The sequence below is a fragment of the Verticillium nonalfalfae genome (genome assembly GCF_003724135.2).
Source record: "Verticillium nonalfalfae strain VnAa140/NRRL 66861 chromosome Unknown scaffold_84, whole genome shotgun sequence".
In the NCBI taxonomy this organism is placed as follows: domain Eukaryota; kingdom Fungi; phylum Ascomycota; class Sordariomycetes; order Glomerellales; family Plectosphaerellaceae; genus Verticillium; species Verticillium nonalfalfae.
This window is the reverse complement of record NW_021167309.1, coordinates 44978-61950: the sequence shown is the minus strand read 5'-3', so window position 1 is coordinate 61950 and position 16973 is coordinate 44978. Positions and strand designations below refer to the sequence as shown.

The window sequence follows — 16973 nt, the reverse complement described above, 5'->3', positions numbered from 1 at the left end:
ACTACGAGTAGTAATCTCAACGTCTCATCGGGCTGAGAATCAAATCGACTGTTTCTGAAAACCGTGAAAGACACGACGCTGGCGGACTCGTATACCGCAAAGTCAAAGATGTCGAAGAGACAGCTCTAAGCGGAGGTTTTGGACCCTTGGGCCACCACCACCCAATCCCACGCGTCTGACCTAATGCCACGCCTCACCACCGCGAGCGCGACGTTGCAGGTCAATTGAAGCTTCTCGGCGCCCACCATAGTATCAGCATTTCGCGTCGCGCAGCTCGACCCCCTGTATCGCCCTCATCATGATGAGGGGACAGACGCCTTGGTGAGGCGAACAACAGGGGCGAAAAACCCCTCGACCGAGCAGATCTTCCCAGCTGGTCTGCAGATTTTTGACCTGTTCTCTGGAGCACGGTGGATTCGTCCGATGTTCGAATGCTAGGTTCCGTATCCTGGCCGAGCAACGAGGACCCTGAAGCTCCGTCGGACCCGGAGATGGACGACGCGGCACGAGACTGGAGACGATGGATGGAGCCACGAACAATTTTTCTTTCTTTCTTCTTGCATACATCCCAGCCCGCCTCGGGTCTCGACCTCGAAGATGAGGGGAAGCGGTCACCAAGACATGGCTCTTGCTCAAGGGTAGCCTTGGCTCGTTCATGGGTTCTTGGCACCGGTTTTTTTGTGCCTCGCAGCATCATGGAAGCCTACTCCGTTGCCCAGGTACAACGAAGGTGCAAGGTGGCCATGCAAAGACGAAGCGAGCCTCCATCGTCGATTACGCTGGCCCAGACGCATTCGTGAATGCATGTCAAGCTGGCCACCTGCATGCCGATCACCTACTTTGCTTCTCGCGCCGAGACGAGGCCTGAAGATCTGGCGAGGCAACGCGAGCCCCAAGCGGCGATATGACGGTAGTGGGCAGATCTTTCGCTTCCTTTTCCTCGGCTCACCGTTCGAATGAGCACCACGATCCACGGGCACCCATGTATGGGTTGGCCGGACCCCAGCGCCAGCCTCCTGTTTTAGTCGCTGTGCCCGCTCGTCGCTCAGCCGTCGCGTGCCACTCCACTGGGTCCCCCGTCATCAATGTGTCTCCAAGATCGAGCCGTCTCGTCTCTGGTGTCTCGTTTGAATGGGGGCTCCAGCGCCCCACCTGGCCAAAACCACTCAACGCGCCACAGAGGCCAAGGGGGGCTCTGCACGACGCGACTTGCACGCGACGCATTGTGACAAGCAAAAAAAGGGACCCATGCTTTAAATGCATGCAGCCAGATGGACGGCCACGATCTGAGGCCGGACCGACCTTTCCTGCCTGACTTGATGCAGCACAGAGCCTTGCTGATCGATCAAAGACTGCGTTTTGCTTCCTCCTCATCGCACCAAGCAGGGGGCCCCAGCGGGTCGCTGCTGCGCCGTCGTCTCGTTCGGCCGAAATTATAGAGAGCCCTCGGTCCACCGCGTGGTTGTGCACAAGCTGTGGATGAATACCTTACGTCAAGTACATTTACCTGCCGAGGGTGCGGGGACAGGAGGAGCGGTCGGTCGAAATTTGCAACGGCGTCGCCACGACTCAGCGGCGGATCCAACCGGGCGGGGGTGAGCGGAGAGAGAGAGAGAGAGAGAAGAGAAAAATAGCACAGAGGAAAATTCAGACTGGAGCTCGCTCATCAAAGCATCATTCACGCCTCTGTCTGGGTTAGCAGTGCGGCTCAAGAAAAGCAACACAGGCGTCGGAGCACATGTCCGTCGGGCTGAGAGGTTTGTCTGGTCCGGGGCGACGAGGCCGCAAGACACGCGAGACACGACAACTGACACTGGCTGAGAGGGCGCCGGCTCCCATGTTTCTCCCAATGACGAAACAAGCATTGGCAACCAGCACTTCAGGCATCCGTCGTGGTGGGGTGTACTATGGTGTAGAAACGTGCACAAATTGGAGACGGTCAGACACACAGCAGACACAAGACACCAGAGAGGAGTACACACACAGACACACAGGGCAGGGCTGGACGTGTTATACATGTACCTATGCACTCACGACTAGCCTTGTGTTACCATTAGCTGTGGCGCCGACCCTAACCCGCGAGGCCCGGTCGCCCCCCCACACGTGTCAAGCCGGGATTTGGTATGGGTCCCGCACGGGCGGTGCCGCGGGGCTTTACCACAAGAGGGCTAGCTGGCAAGTGATGACAGTTGCAAGATGCCGTACGGAGCTCCGGCTCTGTCCTCACCAGCCACAGCCGGCTGCCCCGGATTCTCAACTCGACTCAATGGCTGATCCACACCTACCTGCACAAGAGCAGTGGGGCCATCGTGCACCAGCACAACGATTGAGGGTTCATGTTCATCTGTCGGTGCAGCCAATCAAGCGCTGAATGCAGAACCGGAACAAAGTGGTATTCTGCTACCAAAGGACTTGAGTACCTGAGTACCTGAGTACCTAGATACCTACTTAGGTAGTAGGTAGGTGACCGGCGCCCCTTCCATCCAAGTGCAACTGACAAACATATAGCCTACATATTTCTGTGCCGCTCATCGGCAAGTGTCCATCACGATACATTCACCTCCTCTGCAAGGGCGCCATCCGTCGCAAATTGGCATCCCAGCCCGAGGCATCCCAGCCCGAGGAACCGTTCAAAGGCCGCCAAATGTTTCCAACGGAGCCTGGTCCGCTGCCGCCGCCCTCTACCCTCGCCTGTGTCAGGGACGAGGCAGGTTGCTTTGGGGTAGTAGAGATCAGCGAAACGAAACACTCGTTCAATTCGCGACACCACCCATTGCCCGCTTCTGCCTGTTCGACGCTGTTCTTTTTCGCCTGACCCGACAACCACGGCAGGACACTGGTCGATGGTTGGCTGTCTGCCTGGCCAGCGGATCCGACACGGCCGCGTCTCGCATCATCTTGAGTTTATTCCGTCGTCGGCTCGGTGCTTGGACCACGACCAACCCGAGGATGATCCTCGTCCTACGGAGCAGCCCATGTCGCGTCTCTGAGACCTGAGACTTGACGGGCTGGTACGCTATTCATTCCGGAAAGCTGGGCACTGAACCTATCCGCGAAATCGTTTCTTCTACAACCACCGGTTTCTTGCTTTCTCCATCTCACGCGTGTTTGAGACAGCTGCCAAGTCGTGGGTAGAGAGTGGCGAAGCCCGCCTTGTCTCTCGCATTGTGAGTTGATCCCCCCATGCATCCCGCGACGCAATTTGGGAACCAACAGAGACAGGGCCCAGCGGGGCTTCGATAGCTTACGAAAGCGTCCGTCCCCGACAGCGCCTCACTTGGCAAGATGGGCCTTGGACTCCTCCCGACATGGTCTAAGCTGTGCAGGCTGTCTGTCACCTGCTTGCCGCGCCATTGATTGCTGACCAACAGCCAAGTGCTTCCTTCTAATGGTCGGTAGTTTCTATAGGGAAGGGATAGTGCTGACCAGCAATCAGCCGATTGAGCAATTAGGTTCGAGCAAAGTCATGGAGCTCTGACACCCACCCGACGGCATTAGAAAGAAAGAAAAAAAAGAGGTACCACCAATGCTCTGTTGGCGACGTGCATCCGCTTCCCGCGCTCGACAGTCGCCCCTGTATCTGGAACGACGGTCAGACCACGAACCTGGGGCCAAGATGACACGAAGATTGCGTTCGCTTGCTAACCTGTGCGGTTCCCGAAGAGCAGCGCAACGGCAGAGGCCCAGACGCTTCTGTCTCTGTCCCCTTTCCCGTCCTATCCCGCCATAGCCAGAGTTGGCTTAAACAGTCGATTGCCCGTGTGCCGATCGCCACACCAGACGAATCACCTTGGTCGATCCGACGACTGAGACCCCTGGGTGTCTATGAGCATCAGCCTGCCTTTCCCAGCTGGTGTTGGATCCGAGTAGAACACCAGGATGATCAAACCGGGACCCCTATCTATATCGGTTCTAGGCCTGGGCATGGCACACTGAGGGCGCTATTTCCTCGTCTCTTTGCTGCTTTGGGGCGCTGTGCCATTTCGGTTCCGCTCACCCCAGTCAAGCCATCTATCTTAATGTCCTTCACCACGGAAACCGTCGAATGAACGGGAACGAGCCGTGGCCAGGCTTGCATCTTGATGATTCTATATATTTTTTTTGCTTCTCCTTGACCAAGACGTCCTGGCTCTTTCATACAGCCACTGCAGGCTCGCTGATTTGTCGCTCGAGTGTGACGTGAGATGGACGGATCGTGGAGGAAGCACCGCCTCTCCGTAAGAGCAAACCGGGGGGGGTTGTCTTCTAAGATTGTGCCGTGAGCTTACTCCGTCTTGGCGTCCATTTCATGCATCCTCTGCCTTTTGCATAGCGTGCCGCGCGCTACTCACCAACGGCGACGTGTTCAAGCGGCAGACATGGTGAAGTTCGTGACGATCGAGCAGCCAAAGTGTACGCCGTCACCGTCGTCGATCGGCGTTTGAGTCTGTACATTGGATCATATGCACAATCTACCCATACGCACCAATGTCAGGTCCGGCTTCACCATGGGCCAGAGTCGGCTCGGGTTCAAGCCCTGCAGCGTGCTCCCGCATGCCGCCGCCGCCGGCCGGCCGCTCTTGGGGTGAGACACATTCGCGCATGTCAGCATTGGTTCGGCCGCGCACCAAGTCGCGCTGTTGCTCATCCGTCGTTCATGCAGTCATGCTGGACTTGGATCGTCGTCTCCCGTCCTGCTGCCGTCAGGGTACGCGCCGCATCGTTACGGCTCAAAAGCACTTGCTTTCACATGGCCATGCTTCGCCAGCTTCCCCGCACTGCTTGTGAGCCCCAGGCCTCCCAGCCAGCCTGAAGGCGGCGGAGCTTGGATGCTGACAAGCCCACAGGAACCTCGGGCACCCCGCAGGAGGCGAAGCTTCGGGCAAGCCCCTGGCCCCCCCCCTCTCTAGCTCCATTCTCAGCATTGCGTTTGGCGGCCCTGTCTTGGGTTCTGATGCCGCAACATGAAATGATTCGCCAACCCCTCTCCCGTCAGCGCGTCAAATACGGCACGGCTACTCTAGGCAGGTTTGACAGAGCCACGGCCTCAGCCAATCGCTTCAATGCTATCGCTAGAGGATCTCTCGGCTTGGCTCGTCAAAGGATGCGTTCGTCCGCCGAGGGACCGGGACGCGTTCGCCTCCTCCTACGACGGAGTTCGTGCCTTGACCAGTTCCATCCTCGTTCGTCTGCAGCCTTTTTGAGTTTCTTCGTTTTGGTAACGGCTCCCGAAAGATCAAGACGGTGTCGTGGGGATGCGGCGGCCAAACATGATCAAGAGCATAATGATGCCATCACATAGTGCGCGGGACATCAACGATGAAACCGAGCGAGACCGCGCCTGCACGGACACAGAGTAGGTTCTTGGCCCAGCTCACCCGCGGACCTGGCTGAACGCCACTGCTTCCGTCGCCGAGCCATTCCCGACTTGAGCTTCGCGCTTCTCCCAAAAGCCTATGAGGCTTTACTTCCTTAAGCTATGCGCTATGAGCTTGGAGCTAAGCTTGTTTGCTTGTTGATGACCACAATGGGCAGACGCGTGTGAGACGTGTCAGTGACAATATGATGGTACCATTTCATACGGCAACACGCCATGCGAACTGGTCTCGACGATAGCGAACACGTCCAGAAGAAGACGTTCAGCTTGGGTCAGGTGGTGCTTAGCACCTTAGGCGGGCTGTTATCACGCCAGCTGGCAGTGGCTGACTGGCATATCCCTCCCACGGCAGATGAGAGCTGCAAATTGAACGAATGGGTGGTAAAGGGACAAGCCCGACCCTCCTCTACGCGATGAGGCCGAGGGGACCCATGATGCGGAAAACATTCAGGAGGGCCTACTGCATGCCACACTGCAAGCCATCACGAGCTGATGGGCTTTTTCTTCTTTCATGCTTTCCTCACATCGACCGCGGTACCCAATTGTTACCAGAGCCGGGACAATGGGCCCGGCGCATGGACCGGCCTCCAAAACAAGATTCAGAGGTACATGATCCCCCGGCCCCCTCTTCCATCCAGCCTTGTGCTTGGGCTTGGGCTTGGATTGTGGCTGCGCTTCTACTGCTCCGGCTCGAATCTCGCTCTGGCTGGTCGGGTTTACGACGCGATGCAGCGGCCGCCTTCATTTCCGGGCACGCGTTTTCCATGTCGCCGTTGTAGTGGTGGTGGTATTGTTGGTGCTGATGGCACTCCTCCCTCCCCCCCCCCCCCCCTGTGCGCGATGATCTGTCACTGGACGAATGGGACTATCTTCCGATCTGGACGACATGTCATTCATGGCTGATGGGCTGGCTGGACGCCATCTCGAAAGGGTTTGGGTTGACGCTCAAACCCCCCTGATGCGGATCATTGAACGAGTGAATACTGACTCTTCCGGCATCAAGAATTCAAGGTACCATTTCCAAATTCGTGGTTACCCTCCTTCTTCATCCAAAGGGCAGGGGGCAAAGAAAGGCATGCATGTGTTCGGAGGGCGGTGGTCAGGTTATGCCAGGGGACACAATATCTCACCAGCCCCCCCCCTTTCACCAAACCCTGGAGACAAGGCAGTCAATCAATCAATCAATCAATCAACGATTCCCTCGGCCGTTTCGACGAAATCAATTGACCACACCCTCTCTAACCTCCCCACGCAAACCTTGGATCGCTAGCGTCTCCCCCTACCCCTACTCCTCGCGAACACGTACGCAGCCCTTTTTCGATCTCGATCCCACGATGGGACAAGATCCTCCTTCGTCCTTCCATTCGCCCATGGACCACTTAATCCGCATACCAGCAGGAGGGGGGAAACTGAAAGGGCGCGCGCGCGGAGAGCAAGTGCAGCACAAAAACCGGTTTCTACCTACCACCACCGGGCACCTAGCGCCCGGCCGTCGCATTCTTCGAGACATTTGCCCATTTGCTGGCCGACCAGGTTTCCGCTGCTGTCCCTGAGGGAACTATTTGCAATGCGCATTTCGCCATGTTCCATTTTGCCCATGGCGATCGGTTGCATCGACGAATCCCATTTTTTTCTTTTCACTTTCTTCCAATCCTCATCTTAGCTCGGCCTTCTTTTCCCACCCTCCAAGCTCTCTCTGCCCCTTGTTCCTGTGCTAGTGAATGTGCCAAGTTTGCGATGAGAGGGATAGAACCCGGTCTGGACAGCGCCTGGCACGCATATCGGGGGGGGGGGGTATTGAAATGGACGGTTCCTGTGAATGAGTGTCTGCGGCCCCGCGGGAAGCATGTGAGAAAAGCGAGCAGCTGTGGGTGCAGACGGGATGGGAAGGGCCACTCCCGCCGAACGGGTGTGTGTCCCAGCCATGTCAGACTGCTGCAGAACGACTGGCCATGTCCTCTCTCGTTGTTTTCGATGTTGCACCTCTGAGATCGCCTGGCCTATCAGATTGCTCCCGTGAGATCTGGGGCCCCTTTCTGCGGTCTGCGGTCTGACGCGGGGGCGAGGGGAGGGGTTCAGGTCCTGCGGGAAGGAGGTGTAGCGACGACGACGACGACGCATGACTTTGAACGTCTTGTTGTTTGTTGTCGTGCCCTCGCTTTGTTGACCGACTGTTTACGACGACGGCTGCGTATGATGGGTAAGTGGTTGGTTCATGTCTGCGGTCGGTCGTTGGGCGGGTTGCAGGCTATGGCGGTTCACATGAGGCACTAGGTCTAACCTGCGCGGCCAGGTCATTAGACATTGGCGTGCTGGGTAGATGGAGTGAGGCTTTGGCCATGTCGGTTGTCTTACAGCAAGGCTCGTGAACATGTTACTGCTGCTGCTGCCGTATTGAAGACCTCCATTGTGACATGGACCGCCAGCCGATGAGTAGGTGGTGAGCGTCTCTTGAAAGTACAAAGTTGAATTGGAGTGGTATGACTTGTGACTGATCCTGTATGCATGTATGCAAAGAGTTCACGACTCACGTCTGTCAATCTAAAGGTGGCGTGTGTTCGTGTTGATGTGCAACCAGTGGCCTTCAAAGATGAGATTTCAATCTGAGCGAAGAATAATCAACGAGTTCGCTACTTTGATCTAACGGACTAGTCTACATCGGAGCACAAAAGGAGGATTCAATTTTAATGCCTTCAGATATTGAAGCTATAAAGCAGCGGTTCTTCGGGATATGGCTTGTCTCGACATGATCATACGGCAACCGCCAGCCGAGAGAACGATCGATATAGAGTAGCCCGTGAAACTCGTGTCAATCCACGGGCTTGAGCATACACTTTCCACGTAGGAAACCAGACCAGGTCACTCCTTCGATAGGCATTCGACGGGAGAGGGCGAACGGAACGGCGTCTCGACGAAATCACAGCATGTCGTGGTCTCGATCTGCCCGACGAGGCCATCTTACCGAGCGACATAACGTAGCCCGTATATAACGTCGGCATCCCAACATAAATACCGAGGGCGCTGAAGTGCCCCGGGAGTGTCCCAAGGCAATGCCCTTCCCGAACAGAAGGCCGGGTAAGCCAGAGGCAGGGCGCGTGGGCTGTGAGGTTGCGAAACCAGCCTCGCCAAGACTGAGGCCAGGCACTCATGCTCGTATAGCTCTCGTGTCACCCAAATACCAATCAGCGACGTCTTCCGAGTCTGTAGCTGCTGTCGGGGAAGGCATGCGATCTAGTTACTCGGCGTGGGCCTTTCATCAGTATCCTTGGCCCGAGGACAGACGTTGAATATCATTTGGTAGGGAAAGAAGCCTAGATCATCAAGTCAGACGTGGTTATGTTGATCTGGTGACACCTCATATACGGTTGAAACGCAGCCAATGTCAAGGTCAAGGGACGACACAGGGGACAACACAGAGGACGACATCGCAACCTTGCCAAGCACGATACGACAGGTGACCCAGTACTTGGTTGATATCCCTTACTGCTACACTGTATGCTGCTGTTCAATAGCAACAATAATCAGAGCCCGAACGCCACCTCCTGGTGTCAAACATACCCGCGCTCTCTGGTGGGCATGCCGACTCCTGTAAGTCTATGCCCTTTTGCTCCTTTTACCGATTACAATTCAAGTGCCCTCAGGCCCGATACTGCCCAGAATTTTCATAAACCGCTATACCCCATAAGACCAAGCGTACTCATGCTCGCGCAGCAAATCCCACCGGATGACCACTGACCCGATCAGATACATCATCTACCTGCCAGGCCGTGACTGGCGTGTATATTTGCCAAATTGTGACAGAAGATGCCCCCTATCGAGCGCTGCCTGCCTACAAAGCAGCGCCAGGAAACGAAAAAATATCCTCGTCATTCGAAGCTGGTTCGTCGCATATCTGCAGCAATCGGGGATCGATAGTATACTGCGATTCTTGTGGATTGTCCGTGAGCGGCATCAAGAGTTGGTCCCACATCGAGCCCATCTGGAGCCCGCTATTCGGATAGGGTTCGCTATGCATGGGGGCTTGCAAAAGCTGCTCGTCTGACGTGAAGTAGCCTTGAGATTCTGCAACGTACTCCTCACCTGCCGGTGACACGGTAGAACCGGTGCTGAAGTCGTTGACCAAAGTCATCGGAGTCGAAGCATTGCTATGAGGTTCATACTGTGCAGGCAAGGGGACGTCATCCATGGACGTGAGGAATAAATCCATGGGCGAAGGGGACTCATCCTGGTTCATGCCAGCTCCCCAAGATTTATCGTAGTGCTGCACGGCGTGGGATCCTTGACCTTCCCTTATGTTCCGCCTGCAGGTAAGTATCTGATCCTTGTTCAACCTGAACTCTCTACAGGCGCTGTAGTCCTGGCCGGTCCCGTTTCTTTGGTTGTTGGCTGGCATCATGGTCCAGCGAAAGCCCTGGCTCGTGGCCCCCGCCAGCTCTCCCGGCCACCAAAGATATTCTGCCGCGGTCAACTCTTTGTCCATGCCGAAAAAGCAAAGCTGCGAGAAACGATCGACCAGATCGCCTTCGCTATGTCCATGAACACGCAGATGCTTGATGATTTGCGGCTCGAGACTCCAGGGAACTGGCTCAGAGTTTGCGAGTCCCATGCAGAAATACCTGAAATTTTGGAAATCATCTTCGGCCATGAGAATGATGACCTTTGGGCAACTTGACCAAGCAGCATGGCTGTGCAAGACTGCTCCGGGCTGCTGTGGCAAGTTGATCCAGTGAAAGTAGCCAGGGTACTGGAGACTCAAGGGGCCAGACCCACGGATCGTCGCGCCAGCGGACGGCGTGGGGAAAGCCAGAACGACGAGTACGCGATGTGAAGAGATGCTTGAATCTAATGGAGGTCGAGGAGGCAGGGGAAACAGGTTGTTGTTGGGAATCGGCTGAGTGCTGATGAGTGGCCCCTGGATCGGCCCCATTTGAGTGGTATATTGCTGGGACTGTTGCTGGGACTGGAGGTAGCCTTGAAGGTTAGTGATCGCAGGAGGCTGCTGCTGGTTTGGACCGCCTTGAGGCATCTGACCCGGCAGGAATGGATTATTCATGCTGATCGAGAGCTGCTGAGGGCTTGTGACTGAGGTAGCGGTATGGGTCTGAGTCGATGCTCAAGTAGAATGCGCTGGTGACGACGTTGGTGATGAGATAACTGTAGACGAAGCTCATAAGTAATTGGGAATGCTCCGTACGGAGGTCCTCCATGTCGATGGCCGGGGGAGCATCTTATATAGGTATGCCGGCAGGAAGATGACCTTTCTCCGCAAGAGACATCTCCTGCCTCGCGTTTCCGCGCCTGGAGAACTTTGTTCGGGCATCGTGCTTCTAAGTCACGGGACATGGGCAAGACTGGAAACTTTTGCGAAATGAATTCGATCCACAGAAGTTGCGATGCGGATGGGCGACGGAAAGCATGTCAGCTGTGTGGGAAACCTTGGGAAACCTTGGGCCATTGGGGTTGATCGTCACTCGCTCGACCGGCTGGACGTAACTCCGAAAGCCTGCCCATGCACAGCCCGTGGCAGGAACCACGAGGCATTCGTGGGACATTTGTCAAGAGGTGCTTGCCAGCTCTTGATGTGGCAGGATGTTTCCACAAAACGAGGGCTACAAAGCAGCGAATCTCGCCCTTCTCCTGTCGCCCGCGCATGACGGCCGGCAGCTCTGTCAGCCGATGTGCCGCTGACCTGTTAGACCAGCCAGCCTTGCTATGCCCGAAAATTCGTGAACCTGATTCTCCCCGTAAGCGCATCCCCAGGGCAGATGCCATCGCTGCACACCCTGACACGCTCAAGACACAGGTGTTGCACTTGACACGAGAAAGATGAGGCGGAAAAGATGACTTTTGCATTCAAGCCGCGCCTGCAGTTCACGCCCTCTTCCTCTGCTTCCTATCATCCATGAAGCGCGTCCCCGATCCTCCCGCGAAGCGCTTCGCGTCCCAGCCGCCATCCGAGTCGGGGCTCGAGTCCCGGTCGTGGCCACCCATGAGCTCCATGTTCTCGCCGTCAAAGGCATTCTCTCCCCTGTTCCTGCCGCGACCGCCGGACCCAGACGCCTTGGCGCTGCCGCCGTGCATCTTGGCCAGCAGCTTGGCGGCCCGCGACTTGCGCTTCTCGAACCCGGAGCGACTCGACACGTTGCCGAGGCCGACGCGGCGGCTCTGCCTGTTGTACCAGAACAGACCGCCGAGGATGAAGAGGAGGCCCGCACCGACGATGGGCAGCGCAATGTACAGCTCCTTGTCGCCCGGGGGCCGGGAGTCGCGGTGCGGGGGCCTGTCCTGGCGGCGCACGAAGACGGTCTGGCCGACGACGTCGGGGCCGACGTACTCGTCGTCAATGTGGCGCTGGATGCGCAGCTGGATCGTGGCGTTCTGCTCGCCGCGGGGGATGGTGTTGCCGCCGACGTGCCAGGGGTAGAAGCCGTGCTTGGCGGGCTTGACGTGCTTCTTGTTGGGGTTGAAGATGGGGTCCTCAGTCTCGTCGATCTCGCCCGTCGTGCTGTTGACGTAGTAGCCGACGAGGTGGATCCAGACCTTTTCGCTCGTGTTGCTCTTGAGGACGGGCGCCGTGGCATCCCAGGTGACTGGTGCTGTTAGCAAGGGGCCCATGGATGAAGGTGATGGTAGGGGGAGCGGAGGGGAGAAAGGGCACATACCGTAGTAGGTCTTGCCGACAAAGAGCTCGCCATCCTTCTCTGGGGCGCAGAAAGGCGCGTGCTCCATGTCGATGTTGTGACACGGAACGAAAGCACCCTTTCCGTTCTTGGCTTTGGCCGTGGCGATGGGCGGATCGCCCGTGCTGACGCTGACCAAGGCATCGCGGCGGTTTGTGAATGTGAAGACGGTGCCGGTCAGGGCGTTGGGCGCGCCAGACTCATAGGTCGGAGTGCCCGAGACGGTGGTGAGAACGGGTGTGATGGTCGTGGGAGTGCCCTTCTTGTTGACCGAGACCCACGGCGCGTCGGGCGCCAGAGGTTTGGCACGAGGGACAATGTTTGCGGCCGGCGAGCTGGGCGCCGCCGCAGGTGCTGGTGTAGGGTCGGCAAAGGCAGCCGCAAAGGGCGCGAGAAGCGGGACGAGAATGGATGATGAGCGCATGGTGGGCGAAGGGGTTGTCGGCTCGTGGGTTGCGTTTGGAGCTCCTGATGGAGGAGGGTTCTTGCGAGGTGAGGTCCAATTGAGAATTCGACGGGCTGTCTGAGGTGGCGGAGATAGGGTTGGGTCGTGTTCTAACTGTTGGGCATGTCTAGAGGCGATGGTGAAAGGTCAAGAACGGAAGGAGACAGAAGGGTTTTCGAGTGCGACTCGGGTGCGTGGTGAAGGTGGGGGAAAAAATGGAGGAAGCTCGGATCGGAAGAGACGGCGAGGAGCGTCCAGAATATTTTAGGACATGGAGATGCCGATGACCGACGAATTCCAGTAGTCTGCATTGGCTTTGCCGTGTGCGTGACGTGCCCTCTGCGCGCCGCCCGAGACCCGCCGCATTCGCTGTACGACAGGGGTCGACCCCTGCCTCCAAGTAAGTGAAGCGATGCCGTGTTGCCAACCATCTATCCTCATCACGACGCTGCTCATCACGACCATGCGACTGGCTAGATTATATCTCCGGCTGAGAGTGTATTTGAGAGCTTGTTCATGGCAACGCCGTTCCACCTACCAACTACGTTGAGAAAAACCCGCTATACCACCGCATACGCCGACACATAACTCACACTCATGTCGTCCGCATCCTCCACCAAATTACTCCTCTCGTACCGAACAAACTGGAACCTCCCCTTGTCCTCCCCACCACGTCCCTCCTCCTCGGCCAGCAGCTCGAGTGCCGCCATCATGACGCCGATCGGATGCCGTCCGCAAACCGTGTTTTTGGTCAAGGACAAGTTGTCGTAAAATTGAGCATACTCACCCGTCTTGATGGCCGCGATCGCCTGGTCATCGAGCTCCTTGATCGTCTCGTGAATCGGCCGGCCCGCAGGCACGCGCGACCGCGACGAAATGTGTTGTAAGGTGTCGTCGACCCGGGCGTCTGGGCTGTACGGCGTGTAGCTGAAGTTGTCGCCCCAGTGGCAAAAGTCCGAGCTCACGACAAAGGCGTTCGCCGGGTCCCGCAGGTACGGCAGCAGCCAGGCGCCCACCGCGCGCTCTGCCGTCTTGGTGCCGTCGCCGACGAGGATGGGCACCAGCGTCGGGAACTCGTCGGGCGAGTCGAAAGCCTTGGCGAACATGGTCCACAGGTAGGGCAGATGCATCTCGAGCGAGTGCTCCTTGTTGTCGTTGGAGAGCGGCATGTCGGGGATGGACAGCTCGGTCCGGAGCGTGCTGACGACCTCCTCGTCGACCCTGATGTTGCCGAACGGCGTGCCGTAGTGCTTGAAGGTCGTGACGGCGCAGCCCTTGAGGTAAAAGGTGTGGGATGGGCCGAGGAGGAAGACGCGCTTCGTCTGGCTGAGGTCGAGACTCTTGTACGCCCAGGCTGCCGTCGGGCCCGAGTAGCTGTATCCTGCATGCCTGCGCAGGCGTCAGTGGACAAAGGGGGCCGACAGCGGGCTTGTTCGTGCTCACGGGGCAATAATTACGCGGGCGCCAGGGATCGGGACGTCGGATGAGTTGATTTGGCTCGGCACATCGTCCAGGAAGCCTTCGAGCTGTTCAGCCAGTCGCTTCGCGTCAGCCAGGTACCATGAGCCCGCCTTGCCGGGTTTCCGGACTTCTCGAGAGGACATGGTGGGCGTTGTCGATGTGCTTTGCTCCCGATTCAGGTCCTGATAGCACAAAAAAAGCAGAAAGCAGTTCCAGAGTCTTCCACTCTAGCCAGGCGAGTCAACCGCTGATGTCGACCTGACGTCGAGAAGGAGGGTCCAACTGCTGGAGGAGGAGGGCGCTGCCCCGCATTCAAGCTTCAAGGCGAGAGGAGGGGCAGGCAAGGCAGGGCAGCACCTAAGCCACTGCACGCTGATGACGGGACAGCCGAGCTCCCACGCACCCCTGCCCCTGTCCGCTTGGCGTCGAACCACGCTGGAGCTCCCACTAGCTCGAATCACTTTTCCATCGTGAGCTCGAAAACACCATGTAACAAAGTTCGACATTCTACGACTGACATCTATACCACCTCGAGGCGACCAAACTTTCGCCGAACTCGGCTCAGAATTCATCGCCTGTACCATTGTGCCACTGTCCGGCTTGGACAGATCATCCAGGCTCTGATGCTGCGCCAATGTTGCTGCAGCTGCCGAACGCTGGCGTCGCGCGGGTCTGGGACGACGCTGAGAGCTCGACAGCTCTCCCGCCTGCAGCCATGGTCCTCCATGCCCACGACGCCATCGCAATCAAATCGCCTCTACTCTTCGAAACAGCCAAAGCCGGCCGACAAGGAACAACTGGCGAGTCAATTCAGGGATCTCCGTGAGTGCCTCCCCCAGCCGCTACGCGACACGTCTGGCAGCTACTGACCACTGTCCTGTCCAGTCTTCTTCCCAAAAATGTCCCCACGAGAACGATGGAAGCCTGGAGAGACGGCAGTCACGATCCATGGCTTCATTGGCAAGATTCGAAAGGTGTCCAAGGAGCTGGCATTTGCCAACATTGAGCTCAACAACGGCGAGTTCCAGGGCCAGATCTGCGCCAAAGGAGTCGAAAAGGCCGACGCCCTCCGCAAAATCCAGCCCTACAGCGCCGTGACGGTGACCGGCAACATGACCGACGCATCATCACCGACCAAGTTCGACATGGAAATCGAGTCGATCGGCCACCTGAACCCTTTCCCAAAGGACATTATTGTCTCATCCGACGCCGTCTTCCCGGCCGAGGCTCGCCACCTGCAGCTGCGCTTCCACGCCAAGTTGAAGGAATCGCTGCGCTTCCGTGCCTTTCTGAAGGCATCCCTAGGACAGACCATGAGCAAGCTGGGCTACATGGATGTGGAGACACCGACGCTCTTCAAGTCCACCTCCGAGGGCGCGCGCGAGTTTCTCGTCCCCACGCGCAGGGCGGGCCATGCCTACGCGTTGCCCCAGAGCCCTCAGCAGTACAAGCAGGTGCTCATGGCCGCGGGGCTGGGTGGCTACTATCAGTTTGCGCGCTGCTACCGCGATGAGGACCACAGGGCCGACAGGCAGCCCGAGTTTACGCAGATGGATCTGGAGAAATCGTTTGCGACTGGCGAAACGATTCAAGCTGATGTTGAAGCGTTTATGCAGACGACGTGGGACGCCATGCGCGAGGAGTACAACCGCAAGGACGACGACACATCCTTTATCCCTCACAGAAAGAGTGCGCAAAGTTCGGATGAGCCATCTGGCGGAGAGCCTGTGTCCTACAAGGATTACCCAGCCATTGCAACACCGTTCCGGAGGATGAAGTACCAGGAATGCATGGACTTATACGGTTCGGACAAGCCCGACCTCCACATCCCGAACCGCATCGAACGGGTCGACGGCCATCTGAGCCCCGGCTTCGTCAGCATGATCACTGATCTCGAGAAACCCATCGTTGATGCTTGGGTGTTCCGGCCACATGAGGATGCGGACCGAAAGGAGGTCCATGAGTTTATGCAAAACTTTCTGCAGAACCTTCACAAGAGCCACTCGCAGAACCCGGATGGCGCGCCCCAAGCCCTGATGTACGACACAAGCAAGCCCCTCGAGGGCTTCTCTGCCCTGGGTCCCGACGGTCTCAAGACTCTGCAAGATGCTGCCTCGCCCGAGTCTGGGCTGTCAACACTTGAGAATGGTGACGTCGTCGTCTTCCAGGCGCGTCAGGACCGCCCTCACCAGGGCGGCTCGACCAAGCTCGGCGAGGTCCGCATCGCCCTGTACCACGCCGCCATCGAGGCTCAGCTCCTCGAGCGCGACGACAGCTTCCAGTTCCTCTGGGTGACCGATTTCCCCATGTTCACGCCCAACGAGGAGGTCGACGTCGGCCAGGGCGGCTCCTCGGGCTTCTCTGCCACCCACCACCCGTTCACGGCGCCTCTCACGGCCGGGGACCTCGATCTCCTCTTCACAGACCCGCTGAGGGCCAAGGCCGACCACTACGACCTCGTCCTCAACGGCGTCGAGCTCGGCGGCGGCAGCAGGCGTATCCACGTCGCCGCCATGCAGGAGTTCATCTTCCGCGACATTCTGCAGATGACGAAGCCCAAAATGGCCGAGTTCTCGCACCTGCTGAAGGCGCTGCGGGCGGGCTGCCCACCGCACGCGGGCTTCGCGCTGGGCTTTGACCGGTTCGCGGCGGTGCTCAGTGGTTCGAGCTCGGTCAGAGATGTGATTGCGTTTCCCAAGAACAACAAGGGCGTCGACGAATTTGCTGGTGGACCGGGGAAAATTAGCGACGAGCAGCTGACGACATATCACCTGCAGTTGCGGAAGAAGTAGACTTGTACGATGCGCAGTGTAAGATTTAGGTGTACCTCTCAATGTAGGATGGATATGACTGGCATAAAAAGAGCCATGACACCACAGTGAAAGCATGCCGTGCAGCAGAAGCCGATTGAGTCCCATGTCAGTAGGCAGTGTCACGTAAAAAAGAGGATAGGACAATTTGGGTGGCTATGGTCTTTATTATAGTCGTAGTGATCAAGTATCAAGTCGCTCCTAGTAAAACAGTCCCGGTG

At 57.5% G+C, this 16973-nt stretch overlaps 5 protein-coding genes across 5 annotated transcripts; 1 reads left to right on the top strand and 4 right to left on the bottom strand.

Moving 5' to 3' along the window:
* Window positions 1–2556: 2556 nt before the first annotated feature.
* D7B24_008932 (uncharacterized protein) lies at window positions 2557–4583 on the bottom strand (the record flags this gene model as incomplete). The annotated part of the gene is made up of 2 exons (XM_028643012.1): window positions 2557–2681; window positions 4466–4583. 2 exons carry the CDS (start codon window positions 4581–4583, stop codon window positions 2557–2559), a joined length of 243 nt encoding a protein of 80 aa, XP_028493312.1.
* A 4602-nt stretch (window positions 4584–9185) lies between these two features.
* On the bottom strand, window positions 9186–10409 carry D7B24_008931 (uncharacterized protein; the record flags this gene model as incomplete). Its single annotated transcript, XM_028643011.1, has 1 exon — window positions 9186–10409. One exon carries the CDS (start codon window positions 10407–10409, stop codon window positions 9186–9188), a length of 1224 nt encoding a protein of 407 aa, XP_028493311.1.
* An 818-nt stretch (window positions 10410–11227) lies between these two features.
* On the bottom strand, window positions 11228–12460 carry D7B24_008930 (uncharacterized protein; the record flags this gene model as incomplete). Its single annotated transcript, XM_028643010.1, has 2 exons — window positions 11228–11946; window positions 12019–12460. 2 exons carry the CDS (start codon window positions 12458–12460, stop codon window positions 11228–11230), a joined length of 1161 nt encoding a protein of 386 aa, XP_028493310.1.
* Window positions 12461–13041: 581 nt separating this feature from the next.
* Window positions 13042–14085, bottom strand: D7B24_008929 (uncharacterized protein; the record flags this gene model as incomplete). The annotated part of the gene is made up of 2 exons (XM_028643009.1): window positions 13042–13870; window positions 13925–14085. The coding sequence occupies 2 exons, from the start codon at window positions 14083–14085 to the stop codon at window positions 13042–13044; spliced, it is 990 nt and encodes a 329-aa protein (XP_028493309.1).
* Window positions 14086–14565: 480 nt separating this feature from the next.
* Window positions 14566–16734, top strand: D7B24_008928 (uncharacterized protein; the record flags this gene model as incomplete). The annotated part of the gene is made up of 2 exons (XM_028643008.1): window positions 14566–14764; window positions 14828–16734. The coding sequence occupies 2 exons, from the start codon at window positions 14566–14568 to the stop codon at window positions 16732–16734; spliced, it is 2106 nt and encodes a 701-aa protein (XP_028493308.1).
* Window positions 16735–16973: the final 239 nt, after the last annotated feature.